Raw genomic sequence first — 20,244 nt, 5'->3', positions numbered from 1 at the left:
GACAAAATAGCCATGCATGTGCGTCACAGGGTCAACAGGTTCCTCCCATGTAATTCCACTGTGTGCCGAGAGGGGGCACTGCTGATAACTGTGTCATCTTCCTTTGCCTTCATAATGCAGAGAAACTGGCAAGGGCAAATGATTCTGCACCTTCCAGTCCCAGGACCATAAAATCCCAGTCCCTTAGAAGGAGGCATCACTTGCTGACTGGAAAGCTCCTTCAAACCCCGAGCAAAATAATAAAGGAAGCCTTAATAGGCAGTCATTTTGTTAGCAGAACACCAGAGGGCGATATTTTCCTCTGTATTCATGCCATTGAGTGCTGTTTTATTTATAGGCTGGAAGTAAATGGGGAAAGCCAGGCTGGCACCTCAACACTTGTCTTCCAACCCGTCAATCCCTTGGACAATCACGATATATATAAATTAACGAGAATGGATTCCACACTTAAACTGATTAATGCAATTACAATAATTGGAGCTCTTCTCTGATGTTACAGGTTTTGCTTAAACAAACAATTTAACTTGAAGACGCTGCAGAACGGTAAATCATGAAAAGCAAGGTCCACCAGTAAAAGTGCAAATCCTTTTACTTAATGCATTTACAAAAAACGGCTAACTTAAGAAACATCTGTCATACAAGGTTCTTACAATACATTGTAGGGGTCTGAGTCAGTGACACTAGCTAAAGACATCCTTGAAATAAGACAAATGAGAGTGTGGCTGAACTGCCTTAAGGTCTGTAAAAGGAAACTTTAATCCTCAGATGAACAAAGCCATGTAGATGTGCATTGAAGGATAACTGTGTATTGCATATTAACAGGTTTTAACTAAGAAAGGTTTTAACTAAGAAAGAGAGAGTATGTCCGAAAGGACCATATTTTATTGTATATCATTTGACAGTTAAAAATACTCATTTTACTAATATGTTTTTGTATTATATACAAGGAGAAGATTCCAGAAACTCCGAAAGTAGAATAACTGGAAACAGTGCTTCACCTCATTGAGGTTCTGTTCAGAGTCAGTCCTCTACTGTGTACTTTTCAAAGCGTAATGCAAAACTGAAGTCAGCATTTGCATTCTTTGTACTGAAATTAAAATTTTTCTCTTGGAAAGACTAAAACTGTAAATCCTTGGTAAAGACTGACATATTCCATGATGAAATGCGTAAATAAAACTTTCCCTGCAGTGTTTCAATGTAAACAACAATGCCATACTGGGTATTTTATAAAAGAAGCAAAATGTGCATCAGATAGTACATCCATGAAACTGTCATCTCTTTCCTATGCCTGCCCAAGGTTTAAAGCTTATCCCAGGCAACCCAGCCACAAGGTGGACATGATGTCAGCCATTCACAAGGCACACTAACACAAACATGCCAGGGTATGAAGCCACAACCTCGTACCATATGCATAAATAAAGTAAGTACCAATTTGAGGCTGACCGATGCTCAGCTTTATGCCGTTTGTCAGGTAGGCCTGTTTACCTCATCTTCTGCGTACAAATTCTTACTTTTTTCATATTGTAGGTTCAGATTTATTAAGTTCCTGGGATTGGCTTTGAAAAATGAAAAGAGCCTTAAGGATGATGGTTTCATTAATCTCTTTTTGGCAAGCAGTAGAAAAGGCTGGTCTTCCCTTATTTGTGGTTCGTAGCACAGCATCCCACGTGAGCACTTCATCTCTCACTACCACTCAACCGTAATCTGAAGATCCACAGACATTTTTTCTCTTGTCGAAACCTCTCCAGGTCTGTAATCTGCATGGACCACAGTTTCTAAATCAATTATCTAGTGTTTTTGTTCTCTCTTTCCCGATATAGGTGACAGTTGAAACTTTAATCTATCAAAGTCTTTGTTGTGCCACCACATTTTTACTCTCAGCACAGCAAACTGTAAGAAATCTTCAAATATTAAATGAATATTCAAATGCTTTCGGATTAACCTGTTGATGGTGTGTTGTTTCTGTAAGTTCCAGTCTCACTATAATCATAACCATTGACATGTAGAGAGAGTGGATTATCTGAGCCGTGCGATGACTGCAATACTAGGGTTCTGAATTGCATCCTTGGATTCAACAACAAAATTGAAATAGATGTTGCAGATTATGGTTAAATCTTCAGTCAAGGTGACTTGGGTGTGCTCTGCTTGCAAGTGTATGTTAGAATAAAATGCCGAAACCAGCAAAAGTCCATGTCTCCGCTTACAATACAGCACTCACAGCAATCTGCTGTCCAGGACACTTCAATCCTACCAATTATAAACACATCCAGTCAAACCTAAATGTCGCAAAAGAACAAAAATCCAAATAAATGAGAGCCCTGCAGTGTAGTGAAAAGAACCAGAAAGTAAAAAGAGATAGAAAAAACAAACCAAAATGATTATTTGAACAAGCTGTAAATTCTGCAGTTGAGACTAATGAAGGTGACTTTACAGATAGTCAGGCCAGGAAGAGGCTAATGTCAAAGCGTCTAGCATCAACAGAGCAATGAGCATATGATTCTGTGCCATCACTTAACACCGACCGACATGCAGCAGATGTGGAAGACAATGCAGGAAGAAAGATGCATCAAACTACGGCAAACCCGAACAAATGGACTTTTGTTTTAATTTGGTGCAAATAGGTGAACCCAAAAATAATCAGTTCTCTACCATCTTTTTGCCACAAAGTGGTATAGTCCTTTTAAAACTGTTAGTTGTTCGTTAACTGTGCTATCAGATGAAAGTTGACTTCCCATAGATGTGATGTTGCAGTCATCAATTAGTTTGTTATATTCATTGAAATACAAAGACGAACAAAAAGGAAGGTGAAACTGACCTGTTATAAAGTCTGCTTCTCATCCTCATTTATAACTGACATATATGATTGCTCTGCTCATAATGCGTGAATACTGTATACCGGTATATGTACACCTAGTGAGACAGTGTGGTGAGGGAAGCCTTTTGAGCTTCAAAACCCAAGGGTCCATGGAGGTCTTGATCTGACCTTGTTATAAATATAGAATTCATTACTTGGGAGAGACAGAGACCTCCCACACTCCAGAGTTCAGCATTACACCATATGCCTTCTCTTTGTCTTACAATAACTTATGTACAACACACAGTCAGATTAACATCTAGTGTTCTGCCTCACATACTGTTAACTATTACTGTTATTTGTCTTGTCATTTATTAACATACCTGTCAGTCACGTCCCACAGTCACAGTGGTGTTATAAATGTCTATGAAACTCACATAAAGCATGTAGGTCCCATAATAAACATTTAAATACAATACATTCCATGTGTCTCACGTAGGCACACCTTTATCTCTTGTTTCGGTCACGTCCAAAACATATCTGTAAGGTATATAAACCACTGGGTCTGGTTAATTGCGGTACGCAGCAATTTGAACCTCTGTCTACGTGCTTCTGTTTGTCTCGATCTATCTCTGCAAATCGTTCGCCTTGTCTACTGTCTGCTGGGTATTGCTTTGTAAATCATTATTTATTGTCTTTGGTTCTATACCTGTAAATATCTGTATGTTTCTCCTGTATATATGTTCAGTTTACAATGAGATATGTCCTGTAAAAGCCTTCAAGAAAGCTATCCCATGTCGTTTTTATGTGGATGTGCTGAGTTGTTTAAGCTCTCTGCGGCCAAGTTGCACAGGCAGCGTGGAGAGAGGCAGAAAATCCAGTAAAAATTTTCCTCCCCTTTATCCACACTTCTTCCAGAAAAAGAATGTGAAAATCCAGAAGATAATGGACAATATCAGGCATAGGACAGGAACAGTTGATGGATGCGGTTCCGGCCACTCCCTGGGCACCCATCCACACTTTTTTCTAAGTAGCATAACATGCTGACTTTGGGATGCCAGAGGTCACTTGCAGAAAAGCCATGTGGATACAGGAAAATGTGGAAACTGCACACAAACAGTCAGGCTGGGAACTGAAAATAGGTCTTATGAGTTCACACTATTGCCTTCTTCACTATAGCATCCATCCATCCATCCATTATCCAACCCGCTAAATCCTAACTACAGGGTCACGGGGTTCTGCTGGAGCCAATCCCATGCAACACAGGGCGAAAGGCAGGAAACAAGCCCTGGGCAGGGTGTCAGCCCACCGCAGTTCACTATAGCAGTTCAAAGTAAATCTATTTAGGCTGACATGAAATCACCGATACGGGAGAAACAAAGGTCCCTTCTAGCAGCAATACTACTTGAGCACCTCAACCAATAACACATCCAGGCCATGCACCATACTATTCAATTTTCCCTGTTTTGCACATTCTTGTTTAATCCGGAAGCATTTTCCTTTTTTAGTGTTTGTATTTCACTAGCGCTTAGTGGAAGGGGTGTGAATTAAACCCATGTGGAGGCAAAAGTAACACGTGAATGTGAAGATGCAGCTGACCATGTGTGGACATGGAGAGCTGCACATAAAAGAGAGCCCATAATGTACCCTGTCAATACACATAATGGAGAAATAAGGTGAAGGGACAGGTTCATTTCAGGTCCCGGCATAACGTCCTCTCCTTTTTATGCAGCTCTGTTCCATATTTCCACCCTAGGCAATGCCATCCTCACAGTGAAGGGCCCTCTGTTTGGTGTCACAAGCCTGTTGTTTGCTGACTCCATTGACATTTTTTCAGACAGTTTGTTTCCCTGCAGGGGAGGGTAGACACCATCTCTCCCAAAACTCCATTAAAAGGACCACATTAGGTAGAGTTTACTTTACCAAGTTAACACAGGGCACTTTCCAAATATTTCAGCTATTAGCTAATTTTCAGTCTGTTGATTTACTTTAGATTCTTTCTGGATCTCCTTTTTCCAATTCATAAAACTCATTACATCATATTATTCTTCAATCAAATAAACTTTGTTTTAATGAACTTTATCCTAATTTACCAAAAGCATTTGGAAAAATGCAGATATTATACAGATAATAAAACAAATTCAGTCAGGACGATGCCGTTTTAAGAATACATTTAGCCAATAAGATTATCTCAATTCTTTTTTTTTCCTTTTAAATTAGTATTACTACATTTTCCACTTCATGTACAATGAGTCTAAGTGATGAAGTGCTGCAGTTCACTGCTAATCCAGTAAGAATATTACAGCAGGGCTACAAGCCTAAAATGTAAGCAATTTTAACATCCAGCTATTGACACAGCACTGAATTCCTGCCAAGTGCTCACTAAGTTAACCTCAAAAGCATTCTTCTCTGCTATCAAGGATTTTCCTTTTGATTTATGAACTACAGTTCATATTTACTATAGGTATGTATATATAGGTTAGATAAGCAGGATGTGGGGAGCGTACTTGAGCATTTAGTGTGAAAAATAGGTGTGCATTTGTGCAGGAAATTGGGGAATCTTTACCACCTGACATGTAGTTAAAGACCAAATCCTGAGGATCAGATGTGCAATGCAAATTCGTTTGTTATAAGGAACTGGATTCAGTTAATTTATTTATCCTTTGCATATAAATGTAAGTGTGTAGGGGATTGTGCCCAGAAACGGAATGCTGCCCTATCTGAAGTCCTGCTGTGTCTCTGATGCTGCTGAAAATTATATAAAAGATAGATAGATAGATAGATAGATAGATAGATTTGGATAAATACAAAACTAGTGTGTATGGTCACCCTGCGATAAACTGGAATCCAGTCCAGGGGATGTTCCTGCCTTGTGCCCAATGCATGCTGGGACAGGCTTCCCTATAACCCTGAAACACTGCTCAAGATAAGTGAGTTTGAATATGGATGGATGGAAGAATAATGTGTAGAAGTACTGTTCTAAATAATAATTTGGTGGCTTGCATAGATAGATAGATAGATAGATAGATAGATAGATAGATAGATAGATAAGAGAGGCACTGTATAACAGATGCGATAAACTGGAACCCAGTCCAGGGAATGTTCCTGCCTTGTGCCCAAAGCATGCTGGGACAGGCTTCCCTGTAACCCTGAAACACTGCTCAAGATAAGTGAGTTTGAATATGGATGGATGGAAGAATAATGTGTAGAAGCACTGTTCTAAATAATAATTTGGTGGCTTGCATAGATAGATAGATAGATAGATAGATAGATAGATAGATAGATACAGTAGATAGACAGGAAAGGCACTGCATAACAGATAGATAGATAGATAGATAGATACAGTAGATAGACAGAAAAGGCACTGCATAACAGATAGATAGATAGATTTATTGATTGATTTGGATAAATACAAAACTACAGTGTGTATGGTCACCCTGCGATAAACTGGAATCCAGTCCAGGGGATGTTCCTGCCTTGTGCCCAATGCATGCTGGGACAGGCTTCCCTATAACCCTGAAACACTGCTCAAGATAAGTGAGTTTGAATATGGATGGATGGAAGAATAATGTGTAGAAGTACTGTTCTAAATAATAATTTGGTGGCTTGCATAGATAGATAGATAGATAGATAGATAGATAGATAGATAGATAGATAGATAGATAGATAGACAGGAAAGGCACTGCATAACAGATAGATAGATAGATAAATAGATAGATAGATAGATAGATAAGAGAGGCACTGTATAACAGATGCGATAAACTGGAACCCAGTCCAGGGAATGTTCCTGCCTTGTGCCCAATGCATGCTGGGACAGGCTTCCCTATAACCCTGAAACACTGCTCAAGATAAGTGAGTTTGAATATGGATGGATGGAAGAATAATGTGTAGAAGTACTGTTCTAAATAATAATTTGGTGGCTTGCATAAAGAAACACTAGTTGCACACACTCCAGTGACTGCTGGAGAGGATGTTCTCAGTTGTTACAAGCCTCACAGCACTACAGGTTATTTCAGGAGTGTCAAGGACCAGTTTCATGAACAGAGTAAGACTGTACTAGAAGGTCTGCCATGCCTGCTACTTTTTCTGTGCATAAATGTACTTCTTATTTATATAAACCTTGCCAAACCCCACTGTGTATTACAGTAGATTATGTATTGCACACTATCACATACATTGCACACACATATAAAAATGCAGTATATACTATATAAATATAATTTTATGCATATTCATTGGCATACTGAAGGATGTCATATAATGCAGAATTTGCAAAAGGATGGCAGTACATTGAGGCTTATGAGCAGACAAAAAGCTCCGTTAGCATTTTATGAACTTCTTCTCTAGCTCACTGTAGGCAGACAGGCAATCTCTATTCCTTTGTCCATTCTGCCTTTCACGTTACTACTTATTTTTCATAATAATGCACAGTTGCTCGCAGTTTCTTAACTGGGTGTGAGTGACACTTTACAAGTATTTAGGCACAAGAGCCTGATTTAAAGTTGTCTTTCACTTTCAGGACAAACCATTTTCTGTTTTCTGTGACAAACATGCAGTTTAGTTTTTGCTAATATGCTAATCTGGCTGATAAATCAATCAAACTAAATAAAAACATTGAAATGTGCTCCTACACTGTACATTGAGTAGCATTAGTAAGCTTATCTTGCAAATTTTGTGTTTATTGATAATCACTGAGAGAAATCTGAAAATCTGTCTTTTGATATATTCATTGTTAAGTTAAGCAGGCAATAATTGGAGAATGAAAATGTTTTCTGATACTCTTTACATTTTTTTTTCTTTTAGTATTAAGATTGTTATTTGGCTGCAAAGGCTGGTAAAACGGGCTTGGTTATTTCTCATTGACTTTTACTAAACCTTAAGAGTCTCACAGCAGTGGCACCCTTGACGTGTTCTCCGCCTAAGACGTTACTAACAGCATTGTGACCAGCTGCCTCAGAAATTTATTGTGCTGGCTGAAGGATTATTTGTGCCTTTAGCCAAAGGATTGAAAGTACAAAGTAAAATAAAAGAATGGCATGATCGGTACATTTAATTATAATGAACTAAAATAAAGAAAGAATGCAAATGCCTGACAGAACAGAATAACTCTAATTTAAGCCTTTTGGATGCAAAAACTGCTTTAAGCCCCTTGACACCTACAGTACATCAAACTACTAACAAATACAGGCCAAGGAAAAAAAAACAGCAGAGGAATTTTAAAGAAAGTGGAACAAGTTAAAAGCAGCAGAAACAACAAAAACTTGTGGAGCAGGCATTGCTGAAGTACCTTTAAGCCGACGAGTGTGCCGTTTCTGGGCTTTAGAGCAGCGTAGTCCCATATCGTGTTCCAAAAAAAAAAAAAAATTTCCTACAGCTATGACATGACAACTCTATTTCCCGAGTCCAGAGAGGTGAGTTCACCTACATTTTGATGCCTAGGAGATTCGGTGCCAGCAGATGCCAGGGTAAACATGATGAGCAGCAGCTCCACATCACACAAGTCATTTATTCTGCCTCACTTGTTCTGCGCCTTTCCTTGTCTTCTCTTCTTTGCCTGCTTGGAGCTGCCTTCGGCTGCCCCCGCTCACACTTCTGAAAGATGTGCTGCAGAACTCCTCTTTGCCAAACATCCCCAAATACAAACAGACCCTGCTAATCAATCTGAGAGCCAAAGCTGAGATTCCCACCAGACAGTCACTTGTGATATGAAGACCTTCTGCACGTCTCTATTCCCTATTAAATCTAACTGCTCATTAATTATGTTCGTTCTCTTTGAAGAAAAAGTACACCAGAAAAGCGGAGGGGGCTATTGTGTGCTAGGCAGATGCCTGATCTTTTAGCTACAGGGCAAATGTCAGGCTTTGCATGTCAAATACTTACCAGTTTCTGAGAATTGTAAAAAACTGAACCCTGCTCTGCCATGACCATATGTGCAGCTAAAGAGCGTCAAGCTATAGTGCAGACTAAACAGGCACCCTGCCTTTTCTGTCTTTCACCCACTCAACAGAAACTACTTTGGACCCAGAGCTGGAACTCCAAAATAAAATAAAGGGTGACTTTGTGGGACACAGAGACTGAATTCAGCTACAATTTATGGAATTAATTACATCACATCAGGCAGCAACCACAACAGTAAATGAAAAAAACTTGAAATATGTTGTTTTCTACATGACTTCTGTGCATAGTAAGCTGTCTCAGAACAGCTGGCGGTGGCCTTGATGTCTCCCTGGCTCTCTTTCTGTCTTTTTTTTTGTGTCCCAAAGAGTGACTATGGAAAGACCGTTTCACATTTTATTGTTATACAGTATTGCATCTCAGTGGATTTATTTATTTATTTTTGACAATGATCAACAGAAAAAAGACTCCTTAATGACAAAGTGAAAACAGGTCCCTGCAAAGTGGGCTAAATTAATTACAAATAGAAAACATAAAATAATTGATTGCATCAACATAAGTCGGTATTTAGTAGATGCACCGTTGGCAGCCATGACAGCCTTGAGTCTGTGTACACAGGTCTCTATCAGCGTTGCATATCTGGACCCTGCACGTTTTCCTCTATTCTTCTTCCTCTAAACTGCTCAGGCTCTGTCAGACTGAATGAGGATCACAAGTAAAAGGCCTTCTCCAAGTCCAGCCACAAATTCTCAATTGAACTTATTTATAAAGCTTGTGTATGCAACTTCCCATGCAAATGTCAGGATTCAGAAAAGAAAACTTGACAGGGGATTAAGTGTATATTTATGGCAACTCTGACCCATGCATATGCAAAATTTCAGCAAAATTGGGAAATAAGGTGTGGCATTCCATTAATATAGGGATGTCCCGGCTGGGCAAGGTCCCTGGACGTCTGCCACAAAGGACACCCTTAATCAATCCAAATTGTATTATGTGATATCATCCACTGTTGAATTCTACTCTGTGCCTGTAATATTTCTATTCCACTATTATATTGTATTGAGGATTACTTGTGTTCTGTTCTGCGTATTTTATTAATCCCCCTTTTCTTGACACCCACAGCACACCCAACCTACCTGGAAAGGGATCTCTTTTTGGACTACCTTTCCCAAGGTTTCTTCCATTTTTTTCCCTACAAGGGTTTTTTTGGGAGTTTTTTCCTTGTCTTCTTAGAGAGTCAAGGCTGTCAAAAGGCATGGCCTGTTAAAGCCCATTGCGGCACTCCATGTGTGATTTTGAGCTAAACAAAAATACATTATATTGTATTGTATTGTAATCAGGGAAATGCAGGCAAATCAGCTAAATGACCACTCACATGCATAACAATTCATATCACCAAGTTGTTATTATATTATGTGTTAATGTGACGAACAAATTACACCTCAAATGTGATGAATATGATGTACATACAGCATTTTGGTTCCTTCTTAAGAGGGCCAATGCAGCATATTTGCACTGAAGAACTTTTTTGATTTTTCATCAGTTTATATCGGATACCTGTGGTCACTTCTCAGAGAACTGGCCGACAGGTCAGGAATATCTCAGCTTCCATCATAACTGTTGTGCTGGAAGCCATTTTCTTTTTAGTTTTTGCCTGGTGTGGGGTCAATTTGCCGCAGTGTCCAGTTCTCCTGACTTATTTGGAGCTCTATGCTCATACCACATTATGGGCACCTAGCGAGAGTGAAGCTGCTTTTTCCATACTATATATATTTATTTTTATATATATTAATTAAATCTGGTTGTTCTATTGTCAACTTAAATGTATAAAAATTTGAATTAGAAAACCTTTTTCTGATAAGAGTGAAGGTTTGTTTTGCACTTTAGTGGTTACATTTTGCTTAACAATACCTGGTTGATTTTATTTTTAGTATACTTACATTTATTAGAAATTATCCTACTATTAATTTATAATAATAATCCAAGTAAATGTCAAATATCTTTCATATGTTTGGGATATCTGTGATTCATTTATTTTGAAGCAAAGTAACTTTGGCAGATGTGATGGTAATGTACATAATGGTTGCCTTGTTGGTAAGGTAACCGGCTGAACCCTCAGTGTTTCTTATGGCCTGTACTTTGCATTGTAACAGCAATCATGTCATTACACTTGCCAGGTTATTGTGGCTACCTGCTCAGATGGTGGTGCCTTACACCTTTCCCGGAACCCCATGGCACAGAGAAGAGATGCTATAATGCCATGCCTGATCTTGTGCTCTCAGTTGTGCTCTCAGTTTTCAATGCAGGGGGCGGGGTCTCGACGTGTCAGGAGGGAGCTGCTCTGCCAGCCAATAACGTTCTGCAGCATTGTGCTTGCATATGCATGAGGTTGATTAGCATGCTTCATATATGGATATTTCAGGTCGGTGTTCAAGGCACACTCACATACTGTACACATATTTACAAGGTGACTATGATTTCTAAATTGTAAATTAAGTAGAAATGTGTTTATGCCATGTTTTCAATGTTTTTTTTTTTGATGTCTACATTTTCCTGTTTTTTTGGCATGCGCATATTTCTACACTCGAATTCATGCAACATTTTTTAACTGAGGCCACAGGACGTTAACATTGTTGTTTTAAGACCATGTCTGTGTAACTTTGACTGTATGCTTGGGATTGTTGCTGGAAAACAAACCTTCTCCCAAGGCACAGGAGTCTTGAAGACTGCTTGTATTTTTCTGCATTCGTTTCACACTCTATGCTCAATTCTTCTAGGGCCTGCTGCCGAGAAGCAACCCCACAACATGATGCTGCCGCCACCATAGTGGGGATTGTGTGCTATTGATAATATGCAGTGTTTGGATTATGCCCAACCATGGCTTTTAAACTAATGGCCAAAAAGCATTAATTTTGGTCTCGTTAGACTATGAAACATTCTTCTAGCTGACTTCAGAGACTCCCATGTGTTTTTGGCAAACTTTAACTCAGAGGCCATGCACATTTTTTAACAGCGGATTTCTCTTTGCCACTTTCCCATAAAGCTATTCCTGGTGAAGCACCCGGTCAACAGTTGTTTGCATAGGCACTCCAGTCTCAGTCACTGTTGTTTATAACTCCTTCAGAGTTCTCATATGTATCCTGGTGGCCTCCCTCATTACTGTTCTTCTTGTACAATCACTCGTTTTTTTTGAGGATGGCCTACTCTAGGCAGATTTACAGCTATACCACACTCTTTCCATTTCTTAATGACTGATTTAACTGGAGTCCATGGGATATGCATTGACTTGGATATTTGCTGGTCTCCATCCTCTGACTTGTGCTTATCAATCATCTTATTAAGGAGTCACTTGGGGTGTTCTTTTGCTTCTGTGGCTGAGTTCTTGATGCTGACCCACTACTGCTGCTGCTGAGGTGCATGTTCTGCTTGTCTGGCTGCGTGTCGATCATTTAAAAGCCTGTAGAGCATCTGTCCTTTTGCCAATTTGTAACTCTCGTTCACGTTGTGAAGGGGGTTTGGGGGTCATGTTTGGGGTCACATGATGATGAGGTATAAGGGTTTGGCTGAACACATTCTAAGGAGTAGCAGTCGGATCAACTGCTGGCTTGTTGCTGCTGGTGAGCTGCGTATTCTGCTTGTTGCATGTTTTAAGAGCTGGGAGCACATGAAGCGTGTCTGCCAAAAGCATTCCAACAACTGCCCAGGTTAGATGTCCGTGAACTTGTTTTAAATGTTGTCTCACTGCCTTGTCTCGCGTGACGTTAAAGATCACGTCTCGTCTCCCTAGTCTCCCTTCCAAGATTTTTTTTTATAATAGAGAGATAGTCAATTGAAACACCAGGCAGGTGATCTCCATCAACCTTACTATGGGACTGCACTAGTGATGATTTAGGGGCGTCATATTAAAAGCGGGGGAATACTTATGTGATCGATAATTTTGTGTTTTATATTTGTAAATGATTTAGACCACTTTACAGAAATTTGCTATTACTTTGACATGAAAGAGGCATTTTCTGTTGATCAGTGTCAAAAAAGCCAGTGTGATTCAATGTTTTATGAGAATAAAATGTGAAAACTTTCAAGGGGGTGAACACGTTTTATAGACGCTGTATTTACCTTTTCTTTTAAGTTACTTATATTAATTTTCTCTTATGACAATGGGAACTGTTAATTGTTTGCTTTTATAAACATTATGATACTGCATTAATGGTGTGTGGACTAGGATATCATAAGGGACAAATTAGGACATATATTTAATGAAGTAGGCAGCATAAATGGATGAGACAATAAAAAATAAAACTGTTGGATGCCACAAATACCATAAGATGAGAAGTGAAAAAGTTCACAAAATGCAAAGATTTAAAGCAAAAGCAGAAAATATCAAAGTACAGTATGCAAAGATCTAACTCCCTAGTGTGATTTTGAATTGGTATTGTCACAACTATCCAGACACTTATACATTGAAGGTAACACACTGCCATCTTAAATATCAGTGACACGCTGATGCTATTCCCATTGCAATATACAATTCCTCACATGACAGCTGCTGCAAGGAGAGAAGTGAGCAAGAAACCTAACCTTACCGTGAGAAAATAGTATCAAGAGCCAGAGATAAAATGCATTATTCCCAGTTAATGTTTGTTTCCACAAGCATATTTCAAAAGTGTGGAAGACACGATTTGTTAAATTAAAATCTCGCTTCAAAAGGGACATATTCTGTAAATTTTAGGGATTTTCTTTACCCAGAATAGGACTCCGGTACCAATTAGATCCATTTTAAAACATAAGAGTGGGTATTTCTTTTTAAAAATGTGTTAAATACGCTTTACTTTAGAACATGTGGCATACTAGTACAGTATATACCATGATTGAGAAGAAATAACTTCAACTTAAAAAAATGCTGAACTTATCCTTTAACTGGAGAAAAAAAATTCTGTTAAGTTCTGTCATCTCTAAATTGGTATGCTTCTGAGAAAATCACTGGGTTGGAAATTTTATATATAGGAAACTAAAAAAGATTTCTTCTACATTGAATGTAGGATTAGAGCCTAGAAACAAAAATACTTGAGAATGTTTCCGTCCAAAGCAAAAACATGGCCATAAATTGGAGCGAAGCTGAGAGGAGCACATGCCAGAACTTCTAATCGCGACTCAGTGATATTTGGGAAACAGATAAAGAGATGCAAAGCAAGTGCAGGAGTGAATGTGTCAAAATGAAGAAGAATTCTAGAATGGCAGAGCCAGTCTTCATCTACATACAATTGAAATGTTGTACATGCAAGAGAACTCTTGGACCAAACTGAGAAAAGGATCCTCTCTGTCAATATGAGGGGAAAGACAAGAAATACAAGGGCAAGTCAAAAAGTGAAAGCAATTTCAAAATTAAACGGTAGCCGCAATGGATTGAAGCTGATGCAATACAACATGTTCATGGTGGCTTATAATAATAATGTTAATACATTTATTTATATAGCACCTAATCATAGATTTACATGCAACTCAAGGTGCTTTCCACAGATTAATCAACAAAAACAATGACATACCACATTAATTAATACTATGATAATCTGTAAAAAATATAAGTATACTAAATACAAAGTCAACCGCATATTGTTAAGTAAAATTTAACCACAACCACGTGCAGAAAATGTCGAAGTGGCATTAAGTATTTTTTGCATCGCATTACTATCTTCGATGGCCATTTATGGCCAAAAAAGCATTCATTATACTGAGATTTACATTTGTTAAAATGAGATCTGTTTAATATGATATTCTATTAACATTTGTCCAGGCCCAAAAAAATTCAGAAAATTTTGTTACTTTGGATTTCGCTATAACGTGATTTACCCTCTACATTTTATCTAGGTATATGTACATTGCAACCCATTGAGTAGAAAGAGTTTAATGTTATTAAAGTTAGTGAAACAGTACAAAAGCAAATAAAACAGTTCATAGCAGTTTCTGCTGACTTAGGCTGTAAATGAAGTTCTTGATTCCAGAATGTGATTGTTTGACCAGCTGACACGGAAGAGAGGAAAACAAAAAACTCTTACAATGGGCCATAGGAGAAAAATAAACCTCTGGAGGGCCACGGTCAGAAGACAGAAATTAGCAAATCTAATAGTTAGGTCTGATGGTAATCAGAAAGTCAAAATGACCTAGATGAGCTGGTCACTCACCCTCCACTGGGCACAGATATGAGTAGTTCAGACATGCATCTAGTTGAAGAAAGGGTCAAATGAATTTGGATGCTCTGTTCCAGGATTGCACCATTGTTAAACAATATGCTTTAGTCAGATTTCTTTAGGCAGAGGGAGTAAAACCTGCTGAAATTCCATGAAGGTTGTGGGCTCAGTATAGAGGTAAAAACAGCATGTTTCAATGAAAAGTGTATTAATGGGCAGAAAGGTTTAACACAGGCTAAGAGACCCATGTTGCTTTTATATGTGAAACCTGTAATGAGATATCTTCTGCTGAATGAAGACTCAGATATCGAGGCAAATCCTTATCCTTAGCTTGCTCAGGCCTCACTGTGTTTCTGTCATGCATTTCTAACCTTACTATATTACTTCCCTGTTAGTTCAGCCCATGTGGAAGTTTCACTAGATTGGACATAACTGAAGATGAAATTGTAGGCAAAAAATAGTCTTAAACACTAGAATCCAAAACAGGTGAAACAGTACAGGAACATCTAAGATTAAAGAGTGCACGCTGAGTAGGGGCTAGAAGTGATTTATGACAAAACAGCCCACAGTTGACTGCAGCATTATATAGCAATTGCCTGAAAACGTCTAGTGGGAAAGTGACTTGGGAGAAAAAAACACACAAAAGATGTGGGGTGGGCATTCTGAGGTGGTGGCACGACAGGTACTTTTTTTTTACTCACTTGATGTTAGTTTTTGTGTAGCCATTTAAGTCATGATTTGTTCTTACTTTTGTACCTGCACCAGGTCCAGTTCCTCTTGCCTATACAAATTACTGACAATTGTTCTCCTGGTCATGGCAGCATGTCCTACAGCTTTCTTCCACAGATTTTTTGTCCTTCTCTTTGACAGTGCCATTAAGAATTCTTGCCTACTTTTTCTGACAGATGGCCTGTATGCTTTTCTATAACCTGATGCCCACCTCTAGGGTATGGATAAGCATGCAAAAGCAAGTGGGAGGAAATGTACTTGAGGTGGCCTGATATCATGTAGTTTTTCTTTACATTTATTATAAAGGTTAATTCAGCAATTCATCCTTATCTTTGTGTTTAGTTGCTCTATTAAAAAGCAACATAAAAAATCCAAATGTTAGCAAGACAAGATCCAAAGATGGCACATTATAATTATGCACAAGTAAGCACAGGTTTTGTTTAACGCGCTTGTTTTTGTGACCTGTTTGAGCTCAAGTTAAAGGCACCAATAGGTTTTCCAGCCTTTGAAATGTGACTTCAAAGTCACGCACTTACCTATTAGCAAATCCTTTTCCAGCACTAAAATATCAGGCTCTTGTAGAAATGTTTCAAGATGAAAATAGTTTTACTTTCATAAAGTGCTTCCTTTAGTGTAACTAAAAATTACCACAACTGAAATAGTCATGACTGAGATCATAGTCTGCCCTGTCCTGGGATGTTTCCTGCCCTGGGTTAAGGGATAGCTTATTGCTCCATGTACACCTGCACTGAACTAACAAGGTCGGAAAATGGATATAGAGATGAGTGATTATGGTGTCTAAGCTGGAGATATAAATTGGAAGGAAGAGAAGAGCTCAAATTTATGTAAGCTTTGATGGACACATGCTGTATTCCTGTTGCGAAGCCTTAATGTACCAACTTTGGCAGACCCACACTTGCATTTGTCTTCCTCAGTGTCTGAGGTGTTTTATCATTTCACATGTTCAAATATAGAATTTTACTCTCAAATTAAGAAAGACAGCTCCTCTCATTGTTTAATAATGTCCTTAATCAATAATCAATAATCAATTCATCCATCCATCCATTTTCTAATCCGCTGAATCCGAATACAGGGTCACGGGGGTCTGCTGGAGCCAATCCCAGCCAACACAGGGCACAAGGCAGGAACAAATCCTGGGCAGGGTGCCAACCCACCGCAGTATTCAATAATTGCTTTCCTTTAATCTATTGTTTAACTGTCCTGTTTACATATACTATTGTTTAGGTATTTCAGTATGTTTTGTAACAAGTAGTAAAACAACAACACTAACTCATGGTTAAGACATACCATTTAACACCTTCTTATTGTCTTTTTCATTTTTTCCCTTGACAATATTGAATCAACAAGCTAATTAAAAGGGCTCAGTTATGGCCACACTAACTAACACTGGGGACTTTCTGCAAACAAATTCTTCAGCAGAAGTGTGTCAAGAAATGCTACTGGGACTCTTTTATACCAACAGCAATGGGCCTATATAAAGCCTCACTGGGAATGAGTCAGAAGTGTTTTTTGTTTTTAATTCTTTTCCTTTTTAGTCATCCTGGTGTATGTTCAAACCATAGTGTGAGCGTATATACTGTGTGTGTATATATATATATATATATATATATATATATATATATATATATATATATATGTATATATATATACAGTGGTGTGAAAAACTATTTGCCCCCTTCATGATTTCTTATTCTTTTGCATGTTTGTCACACAAAATGTTTCTGATCATCACACACATTTAACCATTAGTCAAATATAACACAAGTAAACACAAAATGCAGTTTTTAAATGATGGTTTTTATTATTTAGGGAGAAAAAATCCAAACCTACATGGCCCTGTGTGAAAAAGTAATTGCCCCCTGAACCTAATAACTGGTTGGGCCACCCTTAGCAGCAATAACTGCAATCAAGCGTTTGCGATAACTTGCAATGAGTCTTTTACAGCACTCTGGAGGATGTTTGTCCCACTCATCTTTGCAGAATCATTGTAATTCAGTTTTATTTGATAGTTTTCTAGCATGAACCGCCTTTTTAAGGTCATGCCATAGCATCTCAATTGGATTCAGGTCAGGACTTTGACTAGGCCACTCCAAAGTCTTCATTTTGTTTTTCTTCAGCCATTCAGAGGTGGATTTGCTGGTGTGTTTTGGATCATTGTCCTGTTGCAGCACCCAAGATCGCTTCAGCTTGAGGTGACGAACAGATGGCCGGACATTCTCCTTCAGGATTTTTTGGTAGACAGTAGAATTCATGGTTCCATCTATCACAGCAAGCCTTCCAGGTCCTGAAGCAGCAAAACAACCCCAGACCATCACACTACCACCACCATATTTTACTGTTGGTATGATGTTCTTTTATTGAAATGCTGTGTTCCTTTTACACCAAATGTAACGGGACATTTGCCTTCCAAAAAGTTCAACTTTTGTCTCATCAGTCCACAAGGTATTTTCCCAAAAGTCTTGGCAATCATTGAGATGTTTCTTAGCAAAATTGAGACGAGCCCTAATGTTCTTTTGCTTAAAAGTGGTTTTGCCTTGGAAATCTGCCATGCAGGCCGTTTTGCCCAGTCTCTTTCTTATGGTGGAGTCGTGAACACTGACCTTAATTGAGGCAAGTGAGGCCTGCAGTTCTTTAGACATTGTCCTGGGGTCTTTTGTGACCTCTCGGATGAGTCGTCTCTGTGCTCTTGGGGTAATTTTGGTCGGCCGGCCACTCCTGGGAAGGTTCACCACTGTTCCATGTTTTTGCCATTTGTGGATAATGGCTCTCACTGTGGTTGCTGGAGTCCCAAAGCTTTAGAAATGGCTTTATAACCTTTACCAGACTGATAGATCTCAATTACTTCTGTTCTCATTTGTTCCTGAATTTCTTTGGATTTTGGAATAATGTCTAGCTTTTGAGGTGCTTTTGGTCTACTTCTCTGTGTCAGGCAGCTCCTATTTAAGTGATTTCTTGATTGAAACAGGTGTGGCAGTAATCAGGCCTGGGGGTGGCTACGGAAATTGAACTCAGGTGTGATACACCACAGTTTGGTTATTTTTTAACAAGGGGGCAATTACTTTTTCACACAGGGCCATGTAGGTTTGGATTTTTTTTCTCCCTAAATAATAAAACCATCATTTAAAAATTGCATTTTGTGTTTACTTGTGTTATATTTGACTAATGGTTAAATGTGTTTGATGCTCAGAAACATTTTGTGTGACAAACATGCAAAAGAATAAGAAATCATGAAGGGGGCAAATAGTTTTTCACACCACTGTATATATATATATATATATAGTGAGAGATGGCTTATCCTGGCCAATATATCCACACCTCTAGATGGAGTACTTCCTGCAACATGGAGGTGCCCCGAATTCCTGCAGGGCATCGTGGACAATGGAGTTCGGCTTCACAGCCCTGCTGGTTACCATGGGGGCCACCAGGGGATGCTGCAGGGAGACACGAAGATTGTTTCTATTATAGCCCGGAAGTAATCACAAGTTACGGGGACGGAAGAACTGAAAATAACAGTTTTCATCTTACCTGGAAGAGCTATGGAATCACTTGGACTGAAAGACAGAAGCACTTCCGTGTCGAGGACTATTTAAAGAACTGTGGGAAACCCAGCAAACTGAGCCAGAGTTGGGAGGAAGTGCGACAGAGCTGCTGGGTGGAGAGGAGGATTGATTGTGTTTATTTGTATTGATTATTAAATATTGTGGAGGAGGAGGTGCTTTGTGCACATTATTCGAGAAATTAAAATTATTTCTAATACTTTTACCTGGTATCTGGACGTGTTGTCTGTGGGTTTGGAGGAGTGACAGCGCACCCTACTGTCACTATATATAAATATATTAGCAAAATACCCGTGCTTCGCAGCGGAGAAGTAGTGTGTTAAAGAAGTAATGAAAAAGAAAAGGAAACATTTAAATAATAACGTAACATGATTGACAATGTAATTGTTTTGTCATTGTCTCATGAGTGTTGCTGGCATATATATATATATAGTGAACTTGAACCCGGACACAGGCAGACAGACATCGTTGTTTTCACCACACACTCGTTTATTTACAGTATTTACAAATCCCGCGCTCAACTCCCCAGTGCCGCTTGCACCAATTCCCCAAATCCAGGCCTTACAATGCCTCTCTTTCTCTTCTCAGGCCTTACAATGCCACTCTCTCTTTTCTGGCCGCCTCCAGTCCTCCCGCTAGCTCCGTCCTCTTCCACCCAACTTCCGCTCTCGACTGAAGGGAGGCGGCCCCTTATATAGTGCTCCCGGATGAGCACCAGGTGTTTCCGGCATTCCTCCTTGGCCACGCCCCAGCGTGGCGGAAGTGCCGGCTGTCCTCCCAGCAGCTCTCCGGGCCCCACAATAAGTCTTCCCCCCAGCACTTCCTGGTGTGGCGGAAGTGCTGGGCTCCAGGGTTCCTCAGGCTCCAGGGCGCCGCCTGGCGGTGGCCACGGGCCCCACAGGGTTGGGCTTCCAAGCCCTCTACCCGTGGCCCCCTATACAACCAGGGCGATCGCCCTTTTTCTTCCTGGGCGTCCCGGCCAGGCTTCATCCCCGGCCAGGGACCACACGGGATAAACCGGCATCGGGGCGCCGCCTGGCGGTGACCTCGGGTCCCTAACCAG

The 20,244-nt window shown here is 39.4% G+C and overlaps 1 protein-coding gene across 2 annotated transcripts in view; it reads right to left on the bottom strand.

Annotated features, from left to right (window-relative positions):
- arhgap22 (Rho GTPase activating protein 22) overlaps window positions 1-20,244 on the bottom strand; it is a 260,856-nt gene that overhangs the window by 150,923 nt on the left and 89,689 nt on the right. The window contains exon 1 of one of the 2 annotated variants that reach the window (XM_039774063.1): window positions 8,082-8,148. The exons of the other annotated variant lie outside the window; for it this stretch is intronic. Within the exon in view, the coding sequence (XP_039629997.1) occupies window positions 8,082-8,133 (52 nt within the window). The 5' untranslated portion in view covers window positions 8,134-8,148. Of the gene's footprint in view, window positions 1-8,081; window positions 8,149-20,244 lie in introns of those variants that run through there. 2 annotated transcript variants of the gene reach the window in all.

Source organism: Polypterus senegalus, chromosome 1, assembly GCF_016835505.1.
Source record: "Polypterus senegalus isolate Bchr_013 chromosome 1, ASM1683550v1, whole genome shotgun sequence".
NCBI classification, from domain to species: Eukaryota; Metazoa; Chordata; class Cladistia; order Polypteriformes; family Polypteridae; genus Polypterus; species Polypterus senegalus.
This window is presented reverse-complemented; position numbering and strand designations above follow the sequence as displayed.